This window comes from Sinocyclocheilus grahami, unplaced genomic scaffold, assembly GCF_001515645.1.
Source record: "Sinocyclocheilus grahami isolate Dianchi unplaced genomic scaffold, SAMN03320097.WGS_v1.1 scaffold311.1, whole genome shotgun sequence".
NCBI classification, from domain to species: Eukaryota; Metazoa; Chordata; class Actinopteri; order Cypriniformes; family Cyprinidae; genus Sinocyclocheilus; species Sinocyclocheilus grahami.
In genome coordinates this window covers 12,159-34,085 of record NW_015505490.1, presented here as the reverse complement: position 1 = coordinate 34,085, position 21,927 = coordinate 12,159, and the positions used below count along the sequence as shown (strand labels likewise).

Below are 21,927 nucleotides of genomic sequence, written 5' to 3'. Positions count from 1 at the left end.
AGTGAATCTCCAAATAAAATTGAAACAGGTTCTTCCAGTGAAGAATCTCAAACCAGCTGTGATTAAAGTGTATGATTACTACCAAACAATTAAGATTTCATATGCCTTTTGGGTTTTTATTATGTGATTCAAAAGTATCAGTTGCTATTAAGCTAATTTCTCTGTATCAATATCTCCCTCAGGTGATGATCAGTCAGAGACAGAGTACACGTCCCATCAACAATACAGTTACACAAATCACTTAGCATACAAATGACTAAAACATTTTTTTAATGAAAACAACTTATGGTGAGGTCACTGTTTTTTTTATTCTTGATTTACATGTAATTGTTTATGCAGATCTGTCAAGGTACTGCAGGGGGTACTCTCTTTAAAGGAAAAACATAGAAGCATAGAATAAAAAAACAAACATTTTTTAATGCCCATGAGTATGTTATGTTGATGTTTTTACTTCTAGTATTCCAACCAGACGTGATAATATGCGTGAGGGGTAAACAATGTTTGATTTTTGGGAAATGCTTTTTTACATTCAGCTGTTGCGAAATCAATACATTTTGAAAATCAAGTTCTTTTTTTTTTTACCAGGAAAGAAGTGGTTTTCATTAGGGATGCACCGATACGATACTGGTATCGGTATCGGGCCCGATACTGAGCTCCTGTATTCGTACTCGTTAAAATGCCCCGATACCAAACGCCAATACCACACAGCATGTGATAAGTGCCATATTCAGACAAAGAAATACCGACAACAGACAGCAGAATGGGGTTATTAGAGATTAAAGATGTCTACGAAGTATATGTATGCAATGAATATAAAACATTCGGTATTAACGGCTGTATAGCTGATTTGCGCCAGCTGATGAGAGTGGATTGAGCGCGCGGCGGCACAGATGCGCGAGCTTGTCCAGTGAATCCCTTTCTCACAGACATCACCTGCAAAAGCAGTCTTGTGATCTTTTAGTGAGCTTTTCTTCCACAAGCTGCAGTCACTTGGGAGGTGTTCCTTCTGTTACCTTCAAAATGGGATGCTTCTGGTTGCCTGTTACATTACGGCTTATAAAGAGCTGACACTGATATAGAACAAAGCTGAGAAGAGGCACCGAGTCACTGAAGAGCTGTGACAAAAGAAAACTACAAAAAATTCAACAGAGCTGCTCTTGAAGCGGCATTGGCTGCAGAGGTGCATATCTGACAGTACAAGCACATTTCCTGTCTCAAAGCTCATGGGGCTCCAGACACCAGGCAGTGTTTGGGTGAAGGCCACTACGATTAAGGCAATGTGCTGACGTTCCCTCGAGAGTTTCTTTAGAAGCAAGAGCTACTCTGATGTACAGATATCGATCTATGACATTTAAACCCGACTATAACAAAAACAGAGCCGCACGTGTCAACAACTGTAAGCAGATCGGCCTCGCTACCATGAGTGACTCTGTGTCAAGGAGTTGAGTGATTGTTTTCTGTTTTTTTGAGCCAAATCCCCTGGGAGAGTTTGAGATAGAACCTGCGCATCAGCACTCTTAACGCACTGGGAGATCTTGACGTGTTCCAGCCTGCTATAGTCAAGGAAAGTGGAATGAAAGGTTTGCTTTGTTTTTCGACGCCTCCATTGGCCAAGCTGGAGTGTGCTGTAGTAAACAGCAAAAGTGGGTGGACCGGGAAGTCTCTTAATGTCAATCAATGCTGAAAGAAAACTGCAAATTCCCATTTTGCAACATCGATACTTAGCTGAAGGCGACTGGTTTTGCAAAGGAACTTGAAGGGGCTGACGCTAAGCTGGGGAATTAAAGATGATCATGTCCTGAATACCATTGTCTGCCGTCACAGTGAGCACTATTAGGCAATAAAAAAAGTGATGATTTCAGTGGGGAATAAAATTCAAGGCCGAATTCATTAAACATCTGAAAAGCTCCAGGGTCTAGGGCAACATTTAAATCAACATTTCTTACATTTACATTGATTCATTTAGCCTACAATCGAGAAAATTTTTTTAACATTTATTTGATATATATATATATTAGGGATGCTCGATACTGAGCTCCTGTACTCGTACTCGTTAAAATGTCCCGATACCAAACGCCAATACCACACAGCATGTGATAAGTGCCATATTCAGACAAAGAAATACCGACAACAGACAGCAGAATGGGGTTATTAGAGATTAAAGATGTCTACGAAGTATATGTATGCAATGAATATAAAACATTCGGTATTAACGGCTGTATAGCTGATTTGCGCCAGCTGATGAGAGTGGATTGAGCGCGCGGCGGCACAGATGCGCGAGCTTGTCCAGTGAATCCCTTTCTCACAGACATCACTGGAAAGTTTGTAGTCCGGTCGGATATGTAAAAAATATGTAAGTAAAACAATGCACAAGTTACTTAATGGTAGGGCGAGAGAGAGAGAGAGAGAGCGCGCACACTTCTGTTGTGTGATCTTTATTGATGTTCGCTCACCTAGCACGCATCATTTGGATTAAAACTAAATCGTAAATATAAGACAATTTATAGGGGCATTCACTATAAACGTCATTTATTTTCACCCTTAAGCATACATGACAGCGCGAAAATGCATGCATTATATAGTGCACTGGCGCTAGGTATGCCCCGTTTTTTGATCTGGTTTTATCTAAATAAATTTTAACAACATTGGATTGTAAATTACATAATTTTAGTAAAAGTCAATGACTGGGAGACTTGAATGTTTTATTTTAAATCTGTTATGTACATTTGAAAAACAGCCACGGGTCAAATTTACTCCGCGGCGGTTCTAGTGTTGAACCCATCCAAATCCAAGATTCACAGTAGAGATAAACAGAACAAGGTTCAAAATAACCACTAAACCAATGATTGCTCAGAATTGGAATGATTGCTCAGAATTTTGCAGGGACTCAGTCAGACCTTGCTAAGATGAGTGCAATGAGTATGGAAGCCATACTATTTTTTATATATTTTTTCCAGAAATAAAGTTAACAATTAGGAGATTAAAGGTAATGACATAAAAACAGTGCTATACCAATTAATGTTTACTTCAGCATTATTTAATATTCTGCCTCGAAATAAAAAATAATCATAGCATATCATTGCAGATAGCAGGAAGTGCATTTTAATTGCACATTTAATATTACACAACAGATTTTTGGTGTTTTGGAGAAGCCATGTTTACTGTTATTGTGTAGGCAGAGAACAAATTAGACAAATGCAAACAGTAACTTACAGTTAGTTACTCTCCCACTCAGTTTGAGTGGGTGTATGTACCTCTGGATGGTAATTATCAGTTGCTCTAGTCCACTATTTGTCTACACAGAGTTAAAGGTCAGTAGCTGTGCAAATCTATGTAGATGAAGATAAGAGTTGGAGTATGTTTTCAGAAGATCACATGTGTACACTTACTTTGTACTTTAAAGATTTCAGTTGAGTTCTTGCATGTCATTGACTAAGAATTGAATGCTTCAACATCTCTTTTGACTGCAAATAAAATGACTATTTAGATTGTTTACATGCTTGGACATTCCAATATGCAATATTTAAGTTGTTCAACTCAGAATTAGAGCGTGAGGAACATTCATTAAGAACTGAATGTTTATTTTATGTTTATTTTGTGCAAGAGTAAAGCTTCTCTTTACGTGAGACTGCTTGTGATATTTTGATGCTTGGTCTTTATTCAACTCATCGTCACAAATTAATGTTTGGACAAACCAACCAATGCACATTAGCACAAGTTTTTCAAACTGCATTGCCTACATGGTTGAATCATTAATCAGATGATCAATACAACTGTTTTTGAAGGACCTCCTTTAGAGTCCGTTTATAAGAGACGGTCCAGTTAATCTCACGATCACTGGTCATCATGGATCTGAATGTTAGCTGCTGTTGGAAATGGCTCCTTCTGGTCTCTTTCCTCATTGTCTGTGTGAATGGACAAACATCAGGGCCGTAAGTTTTTAATGATTTCTGCTGAATATAAGAAGTTATTCTGTTTTCAATCAAACTTCCATTATCAAAGGTTGTCAGTAATAATAAATATTTTACTTTTTTTCTTTTCCATTGTTTGAAGGGAACTGACATGAGTATTTGGTGCCCGTTTTGTTTAATGAGAACAGAATATTCAAATGATAATAATGAACCTTTAAATAGTGCAGATTCTTAAATATTTTCTTGGGCATTAAAATCTTTTTAAATGAAAATTGACATTTTTGATGCCACTGCACTTTTCTGGGACAACTAGAAATGTTTTGTTTTCTAGGTATGATAAATTATTAGAATACCTTGTCATTGTGCAGGTTAAGTTGTGATTTCTCCTGTATTTATTTAACTGATCTGTGTTGCAAGATAAATGTTTGCTGTTTGACGGACAACTTAAAACATGTATAAGGAACGTGCGTATCTAATGCCTCAGGCAATATTGTACAATTATTATCTTTCAATAGATATTTCATGGTGACGTTTCCTGCAGTGATCGAGTCGGGATCTGAGGCCAAACTGTGTGCAAGTCTTCTCAAGCCCAATGAAAGCCTTGCCATGAACATTTATCTGGTTCATGGTGACCAGAGCACTTTACTGCTACAAGAGAAAGCCAAGGAAGAATTTCACCGCTGCTTTAACTTCAATGTCTGTCATTAGCATATTATAATGAATATGTTTGTCATCATAATGTATCTAGTTTTTTTTTTAGATAACATGTTTGCAGAGGTTGTGAATACAGGATATTTCTTCTCATCAGGCTCCTCTGGTAGAAGCAGAATCAGTGCAGAGAATGAAAGTAGAACTTCACGGAGAGTCTTTCAAGATGACTGAAGAGAGAAAAGTCATGTTCAAATCTTACAATCCTCTGACCTTTATCCAGACTGATAAACCCATCTATAATCCAGGACAGACAGGTGAGCTGCGAATGTTTCAAAGGTAAACCTTAGTAAATAATGCTGGTGTCATTGACATCTAAACCCTGATCACAGCTGATGTAGCACATATAAGTAAAGCATGTTATCATCATATAATGAGCTGATAGAATCATAGGTCAAACATGACTAATGTTGCAAAAACCAACAGATGGTAAGTAAACAGTTCAATGGGTTTGTAAACAAAAGAGGAGCAGATAAGTCGGAAAGCAAATAAGGATGAGGGGTTCATTGCTAACAGCTTGATTGCTAAAGAATGACCATCTAGTGTGTGTTTGTGAGAAATCCCCTCACATCCAAACCTATATTCAGCCTAAATAATGTAATTACAAAAAACAATGATGATATAAATCACTATATGACTCTTTTTATAGGATATAGGGATACGTGGACATGTGACAGACCTTTCATGGCTGTCTGGAATACCTGATTCTAATGGGTCAATTGGGGCAAAGTGTTCAAATATTTTTTGTAAAATTACAGTAAAAAAACAAAAACAGGCAGCTTTGAGTCACAGGTTTGGCTCAAAGGCACATTCACATTGCAACAGAATACAGCTGTCAGTACTCTACTGTATATTTGAGTCCTTAATACGGTTATGTTCACACATAGCCTACATTCATTTTTTTATGAGTGTGAGAACCGCATTCTATAACCAAACTCACAACCGCGTTTTCGTTGAAGTCCTGCAGTGTGAACGCAACCGAATTGAAAGACTAGTTGTCATGGCATACAGTGCAGCTTTATGCTGCACATACGCATGTGTAGCATATGTTTCTGGTTTGTATGTGTGGAATCAGTAACTTACAGAGCCGCAGATATGAGCGGTCTCCCAGATAGCAAAATTCCTGAGGCCCAGATCAGGCACACATCTGACACTTTCACTGGCCCACATACCACGTGGAATGATGGCATTTGGGCGGTCCGTTCCTGTTTGCCAGATTTGGGGCACAAGCAAGCCAAAAGAAGACCCAATGTCAGCCATGAATAAACCAAATAAAGCAGAACTGGCCCAAATCTGGGCCACATCAATTTTAATTCTGGCCCAGATCCAACATCTTACTCCAGCCCACATACTGTGAAGAATGATGGCACTTGGGCAGTCCGCTCACGTTTGCCAAATTTGGGCCACAAGCAAGCCATAGGAAGGCCGCATATCAGCCATGACAATAAATAAATAAAATAAACCAGAACTGGCCCAAATCTGGGCGACATATATTTTAATTCTGACCCAGATCCAACACCTTGCTCCAGCCCACATACTGCGTGGAATAATGGCATTTGGGCAGTCCTGTTCTGTTTGCCAAATTTGGGCCACAAGTAAGCCTTAGCATTGCTGCATGTAAGCCAACCAAATAAACCAAAACTGGCCCTAATGTGGGCCACCGTTGATTTTTATTCTAACCCTGGTCTTCCCCACATTCCTCATGTGGCCCACAAGCTGCATGGAATGGTGGCATTATGGCAGTGGTCCACAAGCAGGCCACTACACAGCAACATTTTAGCTAATTATGAACTAAAACCATAAATATGCATTATCTGGGCCACACTAAGCCTTAAGTTAGTTATGAATTAACAATACTCAACATTGCAACACTGTAAAGCAAAATTTAAAAATGTCCTCCATAAATGTTCAAATAAGTTCCAGAAATGCATCCTACTTGATAAAATCATCCCGACCCAAGTTTTGCACAAGCAGCAATTAAAATATGTCACAGATAAATATTCAAAGACACAGTCCAATACTTTAAAAACTGTTCTTCACAAGTTTGAACTTAAATGCTTTTGACTCTACCAGTAAGTCTGTGAGTGTCATAGCTACGCTGTGTTAAAGAGCACACGACGAAGATGACCGGTTATATAGCGTAAGTCTTTAATCCAACCAGGGTAAAGCCAAACACAATGTCGCACAGCAACATGTAGACGTAAGACCAAGCAAACTCAAATTGAACATGCAGAAACTTAAGTACTCAGAACAAACAAGGATAATTAACTAGGCACACCTGAACAGAATAATACAATTAACACAACAAGGAAACGGTGCAAAAGGAAAAACAAAGTCCAAATTAACAAAAACGTGACAGTATGAGTTCAATCATTATAGTGCACTTCTGTTTTATGCTGCACAGTACACATAAAAAAACTGCCATTAAAAGCATGTTTCAAAGAATAAATAGCTGCATATGTAGCCTTCTTAAGACTCACATCAGATCACCCTGCATCAGTTAACTGTGTTGCCTCCTACTAAAAGTAGCCAAATTCTATTAAGCCATATTTACAATTTCAAGCTTCCATTTCAATTAACCTGTGTCAGTGTTACATCCAAGAAGTGGCCTCACTTGTCAAGTGTTACAATCAAAAGTGGTCCTCATCTGTTTTATAATATATGGGGCATATTTGCTATGTCAAATGTGGGACAAGTTGGCTTACACACTGATTAGCCAATGCTGACTGTGCTGTATATTTGCCAAAAGTGGCCCAAATTGTTATTAATTATTTGGGCAATATTTGTCATTTTATTTGCGGGCCACATTTGTGGCATCATATGCGGGCCACTTTAGACTCACAGCCACATTAGCCAGGGCTTACCATGCCATATCTTTGCCAAAACTGGCCCAGATATGTTTTAGGATAACTGGACCACCTTTGTGGCATCATATGTGGGCCACTTTAGGCTCACAGCTACATTAGCCAATGCTCACTGTGCCATATCTTTGCCAAAACTGGCCCAGATATGTTTTAGGATAACTGGAACATATTTGTGGCATCATATGTGGGCCACTTTAGGCTCACAGCTACATTAGCCAATGCTCACTGTGCCATATCTTTGCCAAAACTGGCCCAGATATGTTTTAATGTACCTGGGCCACATTTGCTGAAACATATGTGGACCACATTTGGTTTACACCCTGATTAGCCTTTGTCGATAATGCCACATTTTTACCAAAGGTGGCCCACATTTGGTTGGCACTATTTGGGCCATAATCAGTTTACCATATGGGCCACTTTAGGGTCACATTCAGAATACACATTGCCATGAACACCACATCTTTGCCTACTGAGGCCCACATGTGATTTGATAGATTTGGGCCATTTTTGCTATTTTACATGTGGGCCACTTCAGGCTTACATCCATTTTTGTACGGGCGATAAGAAGGCCAGCAGTGCCGTATCATTGCCTTAAGTGGCCCACATCCACATGCTATCTGGTCTGTCATCTGAAGGATTTAGATCCAGTCCCTCTCAGTTATTTAGATCTAAATTATGAACTTTCTCCTCCACTGAACTCTTGTCGTTTAATGAGATAAGACTTTACAGTTTAATTTACGTTGTCGTCTTTGATATTACTTTAGTGACTATCACTAATGTGGTTACAACCGATGCGAATACATTCTTGCATGTCCTCCAGGTTTATGTGCTCTTAAATTATTCTTCTCAGTAAGTAGGCCTATTTTGTTAAATAGTTCTGGTTTATTTTATACGCTAAGGATTGTCGGACAACATAAAAGATTAAGATGTTAAAAGCAAAGGTTATAATACACATTTCTGTTTTCACAGTGAACTTCAGAGTTGTTACCGTGGATACAAACTTTGCACCACTTGATCAGCAGGTCTGATGTGTTTTGTCTTGAATTTTTATCTTCCTAATTTTCTTTTGCATTGTTGAATACGTTATTAATAACCAACACATTTCTGGCTTTAAATCATTTTAATATCCTAAATAATTGAATTATTATTTGCTCTTTTGCAGTATGGTTCAATCGTGCTTGAGGTAAGAACACAAAACTTCCTTCTGTCCAGTCATAACAAGCACACTTTTTAAATCCTATTAAAACTGCTGAAATTCTGTTATATTTGCAGTTATTGTATTTTCAGTAATTATAGGCTACATTTCTTCGATAATGGTCAGGATATGTGTAGCTGACTGTAACTAAATATCTGAACTGTGTCTTTGGTATTAAACAGGACAGTCAAGATAACAGAATTGGTCAGTGGACAAATGTTTCTTCAACAAGGTGGATATTGCAGCGTTCTTATGACTTAAACCCAGAGGCCCGTCAAGGTGTGTACAGACTCAGGGTTTATATTGGTGAAAGGATGATCTCACATGGTTTTGAGGTGAAAAAATATGGTAAGTCATAAAAAAAACAATGTACAATATTGCATGGGATTCATTTCAGTAATATCTTTGTATATTAATTTCTAATTTGACTACTAATAAGTCTAATTTTTGCCTCCTGACTTCTAGTTTTGCCTAAGTTTGAAGTTATTGTACAAAGTCCAGATAAAGTGAGTGTTGATGAAGAAGAACTGTTAATTGAGGTTTGCGGAAAGTGAGTGGTCTATTTTATTTTCTGCATTAAGAGAGCAGTGTTTTCTTCCATTTTTAGCACTTAGAGTTACTTACTGTAACCCCCATCGTAATATATTAGTTTATTAACTCAACCCTGGGCTGTATATCTGTTGCTTGTACCTTTTTCACAGATACACTTACGGGCAGCCTGTACCTGGTAAATCATGGGTGAAAGTGTGCCGTGATATTCTGCACTACATTCAAACCTATGATAGCAATCCAGTATGTTTAGAGGAAACCACTGAGGTACGTGAGTTGAAATGCAATACAAGTAATGGCACATATGTCTTCCGTTTATCCAAGTAAACTACTCTTTAGTTGTAAACTACTCTTTAATGTTTGTGTTCATTTACTACAATTAGATCAAAAAGACAGGCTGTGCCATCCATACCTTAGATGCATCAGTCTTTTTCAACTCCACACTAAAGTATAATCTGCAGAATTCTCTTAGAGTTGAAGCAATGGTTACAGAAGAAGAAACAGGTAAGCCGTTGGATTTAGTCAGATGCCTGTTACCCACATTTCTTGATTTTCTGTTTTTAATTTTTTATTTGTATTTTGTTTTAATAAATAATAATTTGCTGTTTTTACCATTTACAGAGATCACCATGACGAAATATAAATCTCTGTCTCTCACTTATGAAATTGGCAAAGTCACACTCACTGACCTGCCCAAAACTTATGAACATGGATCAGTTATAGAAGGAAAAGTAAGTCTAAAATCAGTTTGTCTCAGTTTAATAACATTGATATGTGCAGAATAATTCCATCATTTGTTCCTTGAAAATCTTGTTTTTAACAGATCAAACTCTCAAATTTCAAAGATGCACCAATTCAAAACAAAGAGGTTTATCTTTTTGAGGGTGAAACTTGGTCCTCAAAATTGCTCCTCAATCTCACAACAGACAGCGATGGTTTCGCCAGCTTCTCTCTTAATACGTCTAGTCTTTCTGAAAGTGATATTAATCTGATTGTATGATCACTTTATTTACCTAGTTCTCTTTTATGTTCGCTGAAGGGTTCGGTTGCTTGAGTAACTTTAGTTTCTTTGTTTTTCAGGCAAGTGTGTATCCAGAGTTTCGTTATCATGGTCACAAAACACCTTACATCTCTATGGATAGCAAAATAGTTACGCTTTTCCAGCCTGCCACTCCATACACCCCAATACTAAGTGAACTGATTATAGAGAATATTGAGCAACCGTTAAAGTGTGATGCTGAGTTTACAGTGACCATCAAGTATTATTTTGTCGGAGAGACTGTTGAAGAATTCAAAACTGACATTGTCTATATAGTGAGTACAATTGCTGCATTTTCATTGGCTATGTACAGTATTACAGTGATCCTCTGGGATCCTCCGTTTCTTATTGGAGTGTCAACTGTCTGTTTCAGGTCTTGTCCAGAGGAGTGATCGTTCATCATGGATCTGAGAAGGTTGAAGTGAAGTCTTCTAATGGAGCAGCAAGTGGCACAGTGCCATTCAAACTATCTGTTGGTGCAGATCTGGCTCCTGCAGTGCAGATTCTGGCCTACTGTGTTCTGCCCAGTGAAAATGTTGCTGCTGGTAACACAAAATTTGATGTTGAAAAATGCTTCAGTAACAAGGTATGTATTGTATCTTGAGTAATAAGCCTGTATTTCTGGCTCATTCCTTAAATAAATAATATTTACTGTCATTACAGGTTTCCCTGCAGTTTTCTCCTGTTAAAGCAGTTCCCGGTGAGAAAAACACTCTTCAGCTCTCAGCTCAGCCTGGTTCACTGTGCGGCCTCAGTGCTGTAGATCAGAGCGTCCTGATCATGGAGTCAGGAAAACGTCTGGATACTGACAAGGTGTAGATGCTTTAGAATTCAGTATTGATTACCTGTGTTTTCAGTCTGGGAATCTACAGGATGAATCAAGTGAGAACAGACTATCCTTAGATACTGTGATCCATCAGTATTTATGACATCCGATCTCAGGAGATTGAACATTAATCTTCATTCTTTCTCACCAAAATCGAAAGAAAAAAAACATTTTTTTTGGGGGGGGGGAATATATGAATTGTTTAGTGTTGACATTTTAGAAATCAGTGTGAATGTGGTCTCATCACAGATCTTCAACCTGCTGCCAGTGCAATCGGTGTCAGATTTTCCTTACAGTGTTGAAGATGAGCAGGGGTGTCTGCATGTGAGACCCCGTCGAGCTCTGCCGACAGACAACGCCTATGAATCCTTAAAGGTAGGTGGATTATATGAGTGACAGTGCAGTAGATAATGATTGGGAGATATTGATTCGGTATATTCTGTATATTCATAAGTAAATGCATAAAAAGCCCTCTTGATTGCTTTGACAATTAAAAGTGCCATTTTGTTGCCGTTTGACAGAGAGTTGGATTGAAGATGGCAACAAATTTGGCTGTGCGAGTCCCTCAGTGTCTGTCATACAGAGACCTGACTTATTTCAGACACCATAATATCGGTACAAGTAGCTACATTGGTACATTATAACTCATGCTGTAATTTTATATAAAATATGTAGTTGTTTGTTTTGAAATATATTTCAGATATAAAATATGTTCAATTTGAAATTCACATCCACAACTAGAGTGGTGTAGTAGGAAAAGGCAAACATTTTTCTGGGGTAGTAAGTTTTTCAATTTTTTTAATTTTGAATCATTATTATTGTTGTTAAAAAAAGGTAAATTAAACTTTTTTGTTAAATAAAATGAAACTTAATGCATTAATTTTGGCAGCCATAAAACTACAATTACTAAACTAAATTTACTGAAACTAAAACACTACACTAAACAACCCTAAAATGAAGTTGTATATAAAAATAATCTGTTTATTATAATGATGATCTGTCTTCCATTTGCTGTTTTACTCACCACAGTATATAAACTTGGTTATTTTGATGTGCTGTCCACATACATATTTCCACATTTACTATAAATATCACATATGTTTTCAGTGGTGTATCGTCAACATATTCCAATGCCAGTGGCAGTTATGTCTTCACTAGCCGATGCTGATTTTCAAATATCAAGTAGAGATTCCCCAGCAGTGACAATTCGGACAGTTTTTCCAGAAACATGGATCTGGGAACTTGCTGAAGTGGGGTCTGTGAAACATAATCAGTACATTTGACATCATATTGAAACATATACTTAATACATCATATTCCAGACGACAAAAAATAAATAAATACATAAATAAAATAAATCTTATTTGCTTTGCAGATTCTGAGTCTAGTTTGTGTGTGTGTGTGTGTGTGTGTGTGTGTGCTGAATGTTATATATAACAGAAAAAATAGATGCTTAATGGCAGAGTCAGAATCAAATAGGCCTGTTGTTGTAATTCCACAACAGAGACTCTGGATCAACTCAGGTTCCTGTCACGGTTCCTGACACCATCACCTCTTGGGAGACGGAGGCCTTCTGTCTGTCCTCCAAAGGTCTGGGTCTGGCTCCTCCTGCTCAGCTGACAGTTTTCCAGCCCTTCTTCCTGGAGCTCTCACTGCCTTACTCCATCATTCGTGGGGAGATCTTTGAGCTGAAGGCCACTGTCTTTAACTATCTGTCCAAGTGCATCATGGTGAGACTTCAGACTCAGTCTTATCCAATCATATCAAATATGCCACTAATCATGTGTGTTTGACTGACAGGTTAAAGTGACTCCAACTGCTTCCTCAGACTACACTCTCGAAGCCTCCTCTGATGATCAGTATTCATCCTGTCTGTGTGCTAATGGAAGAAAAACCTTTAAATGGATCCTCACTCCTTCTGTTCTTGGTGAGTTTTCCAGTCTGAATCATTGTTTCTCAGTGTTTGTGTCTGTTGTATCTTCACGTACATGTCTTGTGTTGTAGGAGTCTTGAATATTACAGTCAGTGCAGAGGCAGAGGCGTCCCAGACTGTGTGTGACAATGAGATTGTGAGCGTGCCAGAGAGAGGACGCATTGACACAGTCACACGTAGTCTGCTTGTGCAGGTCAGCGCACGTCAAATGGCTCTCAGACGTCATTTATCATGATCCTAATACTGCTTATGTCAGTATGATGTGGTGATGTTATTGTTTTATGCTGCAGGCTGAAGGAACTGAAAAGACAGAGACCTACAGCTGGTTACTGTGCCCAAAGGGTTTGTCTGCAAATATTTCATATATTTTGGTGTATAAGCGCCGATAATGCTGGAATGCTTTGGCTTGTATTTAGTTTTTAGGGGACCAATAAATATTTAAACTCACAAAAAGTTGCTCAAAGAATTTTGAATAATCAAGTTGTTTTGGCATGTATGTTCTGTAAAGACTAATTAGCCCATTCATTTCTAAACACAAACCATATGAAAATATAACCCAACATATGCTCATATGTCTGTGACATTTTAAAAGAGAAAGCTGAAATTTGTCAACCTTTCGTGACAACTAGTGTAGTTGTGCCAAATTTCAAAATTGTGGCTATTTTCTCTTCTTTTTACAAAGCGCTTGAATCACAATCATTTCTGCCTGTGATTTTTAATTTACAGTATTTTATTATTATTAATGGGACTTCACAGATGGTATTAGAATGTTCATTTTATAGCGTTTCTCTGCTGATCACTGATATGTGTTTCTGTCTCTCTGGTTCATAGGTGACAGTCTCTCAGAGGAAGTGAATCTGACTCTTCCTAAAGATGTGATAGAGGGATCAGCCAGATCCTCTGTTTCAGTCATTGGTAACATTTACATACACAAGCAGAAATTTGTAAATTAGTACAGAAATTAGTACATACACAAGCAGAAATGAGGAGTTTGTGTTTGGGTTTCTAAAATGTAGTGAGTTTCATTTGTGTTTGGATTGTAGGAGACATATTGGGTCGTGCATTGAGGAATCTTCACGGATTATTACGAATGCCGTACGGCTGTGGAGAACAAAACATGGCTGTTCTTTCTCCCAATATTTACATTCTGCAGTATCTGGAAAACACGGAGCAGCTCACCTCAGACATCCGAGAGAGAGCCACCAGCTTCCTAAAGAGCGGTGAGAAAAATCAATCATGTCAAGAAAATACTGAGACTGTTTTCAACACACCTGAATGTCATTCAATTAAGCTGAATAGTCAGACACATTGTGTCACCCCAAACAAACTGTTAAAGTGAACCATTATCACACTAAACAGGATACCAGAGACAACTGAACTACAAGCATTTTGATGGTGCATACAGCACATTTGGTCATGGTGATGGAAATACATGGTAAATATTTTTTCGCTCTTTTGTTAAGTAAGTTTTGTTAGTAATCTAAAATAATATAATAAAAAAAATTAAATTCTATCTGTTCAAAACATTTGTTTTGAGAGATTTGTTTTGTTTTTCATTGAAACATCTGATGACATTTTTAAAAGTAAATCTTCCACACCACCAGGTTGACTGCCTTTGTCCTGAGGTCTTTTGGCAAAGCTCAGAAATACGTATTTATTGATCCACAAATTATTCAGGCTGCAAAGCAATGGTTAATAAGCAGAAGGGATTCAGACGGCTGTTTTATCCAACAAGGAAGACTGTTCAACAACAGAATGAAGGTCTGTCTGTCTGTCTATCTATCTATTACCTGTATAAGTGTAAAAAGTATTATTTTTTTATATATATTTACACTTTAATGTTAACATTAACATTTGTCTAGATTAACTTTCCTCTAATAGTTTTGAGTGTGTTACTTTATTTACCTCTATTTCTCCTTCATTACAGGGTGGAGTGAATGATAATGTGACCATGACTGCCTACATTACTGCATCACTGCTTGAACTGGAAACTCCAGTCACAGTAAGTTCATCTACAGGAAACACTATAAACTCATAGAAAAATGACACTCACAGCAGCTGTTTCTCTGTTTTTGTCTCAGGATCCTGTCGTCACTAATGGTTTGTCTTGCTTGAGGTCCGTCACTGAAAATGTCAAAAACACTTACACCACTGCTCTGCTCGCCTACACTTTCAGTCTGGCTAGAGACACGGACACTCGACAGCAGCTTTTCAAGAAACTGGAGGATGTTGCTATTTCAGAGGGTAAGAGATTTGTTTCCAATGACTTTCTGTTGTCTTTTATGACTGTACTGTTGTTTTTTGTGATGCTCATTGAGTTACTGGTGTCTCTTTATTCATGTGTCCTAAAGGGTCTTATCTCCACTGGTCTCAGTCTGCATCTGCTGACTCTGATTCTCTGGCAGTGGAGATCAGCTCATATGTGCTGCTAGCTGCTCTCACTGCAGATTCACTCACTACAGCTGATCTGGGCTTTGCTAACAGGATTGTCAGCTGGCTTGTGAAGCAGCAGAATGCCTATGGAGGATTCTCCTCTACACAGGTGACTCAAACTACTCAAATGAAACACATGATTGCTGAATAATGGGTGAAAGTCACATTACTGAACACATTTATTTCTCAGGACACAGTGGTGGCTCTTCAAGCTCTGTCTTTGTACGCCACCAAAGTGTTCAGCTCTGACGGCTCCAGCACAGTGACTGTACAGTCAGCAGGAGACACTCACCTCTTTGATGTCAATCAGGACAACAAGTTACTGTATCAGGAGAAGCAGCTGCAGAACGTTCCAGCCAAATACAGCATTGAAGTGAAGGGCTCAGCCTGTGTGTCTGTGCAGGTCTGTGACGTGTAGCAAAACAAATTAAAACCACATTATGATGATAGCCTAAAGAGATGTTTGCCACCAAAGTGTTCAGCTCTGACGGCTCCAGCACAGTGACTGTACAGTCAGCAGCAGACACTCACCACTTTGATGTCAATCAGGACAACAAGTTACTGTACCAGGAGAAGCAGCTGCAGAACGTTCCAGCCAAATACAGCATTGAAGTGAAGGGCTCAACCTGTGTGTCTGTGCAGGTCTGTAGTGCGTTCAGCTTCATTGACTTGACTCTCATTGTGTTTGACGCTTGACGCTTCATTGTGTTGACTCTCTCAGGTGGCTCAGTTCTACAACATTCCCACTTTTACTGAAGCTAAAACATTGAGCATTGATGCTAAAATTGAGGGAGACTGCAAAACATTGGGACAAAATTTCATCTTGAACTTCTCTGTCAAGTAAGAACACACACTTTGTGTGTGTGTGTGTGTGTGTGTGTGTAAATAATATATATATATCAACTGAAGGCTGCCACCAGCTAAAGATTTTCCTAGTTGACTACCAGTCATTCATTTAAGCTATTGTCAACTAATCACACCTGTGTATGATATTAATTTAATGCGTGACAGGACAGAGACTATCTCTTGTCTAATATCTACATGTCTTCTCCCAATGTACCAAAGCAAATGACACTTGTTGTTAAAGGTGAGAAGAGAAAATGTTGTCTTCCGCACATACAAGACATTAAGGCTATAACTCATTAAATTTGTGGAAAATAGTGTGACCAGATCACTAAACAAAATACAAAGCCGAAATATGGCTTAAATGTATGGGCTCATGTACCTCTCTCATTTGGCATGCATCCAAATGTTTAGGATGCTAACCTGTTAGTTCTTTTGCAAACAAAGCTTTGTACTAAACTTGTCATAATATTTAAAATAGCGTTCACATACAAAAAAAGTGTTACCATATGTGGAACTTGGTTAAGGGCAGTCGTCAAGTTGACTAACGATTAGTCGGCTATTAGGGGGCAGCCCTAATATATATAAAGCATAATTTTCACTAATAATTTTGTTATTATATGAGGCATTTAAGAACTATTCCTTTCCATTTGCTTTTTTCCAGATATGATGGTCTACAGGAAAGGACTAACATGGTCATTGTGGATATTAAACTCTTGTCTGGATTCACATCTGATACATCAGTGGTGCATTTGAGTGTTTCATGACAAATTTGTCAAATTTATAGAGGTCAGTATTTAAAGATTAACCAGCACTTTTTCCACACAGCTCGGAACTTCTTTTGGAACGTATGTATCACTTGTGGAGCGGGTCGATGCTAAAGATGATCATGTCATCGTGTATTTGAAGGAGGTGAGAGAACAGCAACATTCATATTTTATGTTGTTTATGTCAATTCATAAACATTTTATCCATAATGACTGATGAGATTGTTTCCTCATGCAGATCCCAAAAAATATTCCAATGAATTACCAGATACAAATGAAACAGGTTCTTCCAGTGAAGAATCTCAAGCCAGCTGTGGTCAAAGTGTATGATTACTACCAAACAAGTAAGATTTTATATGCCAGTGTTGAATGTTTTTATCATGTGATACAGATTATTCAGTTTTGTTTTGTTTTTTCGAGAGAGCAAGCACAAATCCTGGCAGCGGCAGGTCGCAGCACCACTTCCGGTGGCATTCCCAGATGCCACGGATTTCCTCTGGCAGCTGCCAGAGTTCGTGGCAGCTGCCAAGGTCTTTCTCGCTGTTTCTGCTGTTTGCTCTGTAAAAACTACACTGCTCTCAGTGGTGAGCGATGGTGTTTTAAAATAACAAGGCAAAGTTCCCACAGGTGTGTTATTTATTGTTGTTGTTGTTATTATTATTATTATACATTTGTATATCAGCTGCCAGAGTTCGTGCCAGGAGTCACGATCGTTTGTTACCGTTTCTGCTGTAAACTAAAGTTTTTTTAAATACAATATTTGATGGCGCGTACTATATACTAGCAAGCAGATGTGACCAGAATATGAACAAGACTCATGGCTGTATTAGATCAAAAGGGTGCTTCTACTAAATACTGAGCAAAGGGTCTGAATACTTAGGACCATGTGATATTTCAGTTTTTCTTTTTTAATAAATCTGCAAAAATGTCAACAATTCTGTGTTTTTCTGTCAATATGGGGTGCTGTGTGTGCATTAATGAGGAAAAAAAAATAACTTAAATGATTTTAGCAAATGGCTGCAATATAACAAAGAGTGAAAAATTTAAGGGGGTCTGAATACTTTCCGTACCCACTGTAGGAATATAGGAAACTTTATTTTTTCTCTTATTTCTTTCTTTTAATTGGCTAAGAAATCAGATACACTGTCAGACAATAACCAATAAATGTTTTGTTAATGTACAACAAACACTTTTTTAAAAATTGTTTTATCACATAATAAGGCAGAATAGTTTCTGTAGCCTACTGTAATAAATGCTATGTCAAGTAGCACTAAATTGTTCATATACTTTATTTATTACCTGGAGATGATTTAAAAATAAAACATATATTCTCGCAATCTTCACGTTTCCAGGTTTCTGCCTTTTATTCAGATCATACAGTGATAGCTGGACTTTTGTCCATATTAGGGATTTCCTGGTACGTCATAAATTATTACTTCTATACGAGTCCGTCTTTGCACTTTCTGCACGAGAGCTCCCTCCGTCTTAGAGTATGAATGAAACACACACTGAATGAGAGTGTTGAGCACTCCGTGATGTTCATCTCACCTCATTCTGGGTACTAATAATAAAACATTAGGTATGCACAGACTATCTTGTCTCTTTGAATTTAAATCTATATTCTTTCACACCGGCCCTTGAAAACGTCTATAACACACTTGCCCGAAAAAAAGTGCGGGGGACGAATTTACGTGTTCTTAAAAGTGTGGGGTGACCATGGGGTATAGGGTAAGATGTAGAATATGGTCACGCATAAGGCATTAGTATGTGCTTTATGAGTACTAATAAACAGCTAATATAGTAATATGCAAGCAACTAGTTAATAACTAAAGTGTTACATTAAATAAATAAATATATGTTTGTGTGCGCGACTTTGCACCACCGCACGCCACTGAGAACAGTGTAGGTTTTACCGAGCAAACAGCAAAAATGGCAAGAAAGACCGTGGCAGCTGCCAGTGACTCCTGGCATGAACTCTGGCAGTTGATACATAAAAATGTATAATAATAATAATAATACAATTGTGGCAACGTTGCATCATCATTTAAAAATAAACACCACCGCACGCCACTGAGAACAGTGTAGTTTTTACCGAGCAAACAGCAAAAACGGTGAGAAAAACCGAAGAAACGATTAGTGGCAGTTGCCGTGGCATCTGGGGATGCCACCGGAAGTGGCGCTGCGACCTGCCGCTGCCAGAGAGAGCACCAGCCCTTGCTGTTTTTTTTCATTTTTTCCAGGTTTCCATTATTGTATAAATGTTAACATTCTTCTTTTTCTTCAGGTGATCAGTCAGAGACTGAATACTCCTTCCACTGTCAATGAAGCTGCAGAACTGAAGCACATCAGCTCTTGGAAAAAGATGTTTAAACACTCAAATGTTTAATATTATAATTTTTAATCTTTATCCTGGACAATTTTTTTTTTAATCCATCAACACAAATTTGAACACAACCCTAAATCTGACTTTATGGTCATGCCTCTTTAAATCTTGACTAATCAAATCACAACACATATGTTTCATAAAAGTGTTGAAAACAATAATGGTGAACTGGTTGAAATTCATTAAATTGTAAGTGTAAAAGCTATGCGCTGTGGCAACATTTCAGAATCAGATGTTTTATGATGATACCTTGTGAAAAATTGTTCCATCTCAGCTCTGCTTTTTGATCATCTTAAAACACTACAAGACAATCATTTATACCATTGTAGTTCATCCTGCTCTAGAACATTTGTGTTATCCTTTTATTAATTGAACAACATCAACCAACAACAACCATATTATGAAAAAATATGAACAGGTCAGAAACTTATGGAAGACCATTTCCACCACTGAATAAAAAAAACAAAACGTAATTGTGACTTTTTATCTCACAATTCAGACTTTTTTTTCTTGCAATTGCAAGTTTTGAGATATAAACTCTTTAGAGTTTTAAAGATTTAACTTTGTAACTCACAACTGTAAGTTTCTGTCATACAATTCTGACTTTATAATTCGCAATAGCGAGAAAAAAGTCAGAACTGTGAGATTTTAAAAAATCGTAAATTACCTTTTTTTTTTTTTTTAGTGGTGGTGGTGGAAATGGGCTTCCATAGAAACTTTACACATCCCATCACTGTCAAGTAATAAGGAGAAAACCAGAAGAACACAAGAACATATGAGAAAGAATGTCAAACCTTGTGCATGTCCTGTGTCACGGTCACCAGCTCAGTGATAGTCAAGCATTACATTTCCCATCATCCCTCCTTTTGCTCAACTGCACTCTCTCTGCAATCACCCACACCCAGGGCTGGATTGGTAATCGGGCATACCGGGCATTTTCCCGGTGGGCCGGCGCATTTAAAGGGCCGACAGAATGTTTTTTTGCCTTTTTGCCGAAAACCATCACGCAGGGACAGTGAGCAGCCAGTGGCCCATTGGTTTGTCTCCTGTATTGACAGCGTAAACATCAAATCACAATGCGCTATAGACGGAGCGATGAAGTATTTTGCTCCGCCTATATAAAGATCGCATCACCCCAACTTCTTCCTCGTCGGCTTTTCCCACGTTTTCACAGCAGATTTATCAAGAACAGGCTTGCTCTGCGGTGAGTGATGCAGGCCAAAGAGCAAGGCAGGAGGAGAAGAAGAGAGTAGTTGAATTGGTAAAGTGCTTGATAGGGACTCGCAACGGAGGCAGGAATCTAACCTATCCTATTGTGTGTGCGCGGCTGCGCGCCATGAGTGTATGCGTAAATACTTTTTAATAAAACGTAAATTCGTCCCCCGCGATTTTTTAGTCAAGTCAAGTGTGTTCATAGAGGTTTCCATGGGCCAGTGCGAATAAAGCTAGATTTAAATAAAAAAAGACACGATATTGACGTTTTATTCTTATCCAAAACAAGATGTGATATGAGTGTGATACATAGGCTACATACATACACTACCAGTCAAAAATGTTTGAACAGTAAGAAAGATCCAATAGAAAGATCCAAAGATCAGCATTCATATGAAGTAAAAAGCTTTTGTAACATTATACATACACCATTCAAAAGCTTGGAGTCAGTCTTTTTATTACATTTTTTTATTTTATTTTTATTTTGGGGGGAAATTATAGAAATTAATACTTTTATTTAGCGAGGATGCTTTAAATTGATCAAAAGTGACAATAAAGACATAATGTTACAAAAAATGATATTTCAGATAAATGCTGTGCTTCTGAACTTTCTATTAATCAAAGAAACCTGAAAAATTCTACTCAGCTGTTTTCAACATAATAATAATACTACATGTTTTTTGAGCAGCAAATCAGAATATTTGAATGATTTCTGAAGGATCATGTGACTGGAGTAATGATGCTAAAAATTCAGCTTTGAAATCGCAGGAATAAATTGCATTTTGAAATATATTCAAATAGAAACATTTATTTTAAATAGTAAAAATATTTCACTCTGTAAGGTCCGCGCTTCTGGCCCAAGGAAGGTATCCAGTGGCGGATGAAGGTTTCTTGCGTGTTCGGTCTTTTCAGCGAGCAGGGTTATTTAATTTTGGTTTAATCTCATCGAATTTAGGTTGAAAGGCACATTGGTTGTTTGTCGGTCTCTGATTATTCGTACATTCGATTATTCTAATTAACTCTTTACTTTGTATTTTACTCGTTCACTAGGAATCTATATCGTTTTTAGGATGCCTCACGCCGGCCGCTATGTGTGGGCTCCACGATCACAAAACTCGCCATTCTTATCCTTATTCAGAGGTTTGTGGCTAATGTTTAGCCCCCTACAGCTACCCATGTAATATTCCGACATTAATCAGCGGTTCTTCTAGACCACCTTTGTCTAGACCCCGACAGCTGATAGCTTCGTACAACTTAATTAACT

General features: G+C 38.0%; 1 protein-coding gene across 1 annotated transcript; it reads left to right on the top strand.

Moving 5' to 3' along the window:
- Positions 1-3,807: 3,807 nt before the first annotated feature.
- Positions 3,808-20,209, top strand: LOC107601706 (alpha-2-macroglobulin-like). Its single transcript, XM_016293964.1, has 34 exons — positions 3,808-3,932; positions 4,427-4,607; positions 4,720-4,876; positions 8,453-8,505; positions 8,646-8,666; positions 8,861-9,026; positions 9,144-9,228; positions 9,380-9,494; positions 9,611-9,731; positions 9,849-9,958; positions 10,051-10,221; positions 10,308-10,541; positions 10,640-10,852; positions 10,930-11,079; positions 11,342-11,467; positions 11,614-11,707; positions 12,200-12,347; positions 12,597-12,822; positions 12,893-13,019; positions 13,097-13,218; positions 13,316-13,367; positions 13,857-13,940; positions 14,069-14,245; positions 14,385-14,460; positions 14,630-14,786; positions 14,953-15,027; positions 15,107-15,269; positions 15,377-15,567; positions 15,649-15,861; positions 16,180-16,298; positions 16,966-17,047; positions 17,130-17,213; positions 17,307-17,412; positions 19,353-20,209. Exons 1-34 carry the CDS (start codon positions 3,847-3,849, stop codon positions 19,391-19,393), a joined length of 4,326 nt encoding a protein of 1,441 aa, XP_016149450.1. The 5' UTR covers positions 3,808-3,846; the 3' UTR covers positions 19,394-20,209.
- Positions 20,210-21,927: the final 1,718 nt, after the last annotated feature.

Excerpts from the sequence above, each read along its gene's own strand:
- LOC107601706 (XM_016293964.1), top strand. The coding sequence starts at position 3,847 with ATGGATCTGAATGTTAGCTGCTGTTGGAAATGGCTCCTTCTGGTCTCT. Across the intron at positions 9,732-9,848 it reads GGTTACAGAAGAAGAAACAG|AGATCACCATGACGAAATAT; the intron begins GTAAGCCGTTGG and ends TACCATTTACAG. Across the intron at positions 15,862-16,179 it reads CAGCCTGTGTGTCTGTGCAG|GTGGCTCAGTTCTACAACAT; the intron begins GTCTGTGACGTG and ends TGACTCTCTCAG.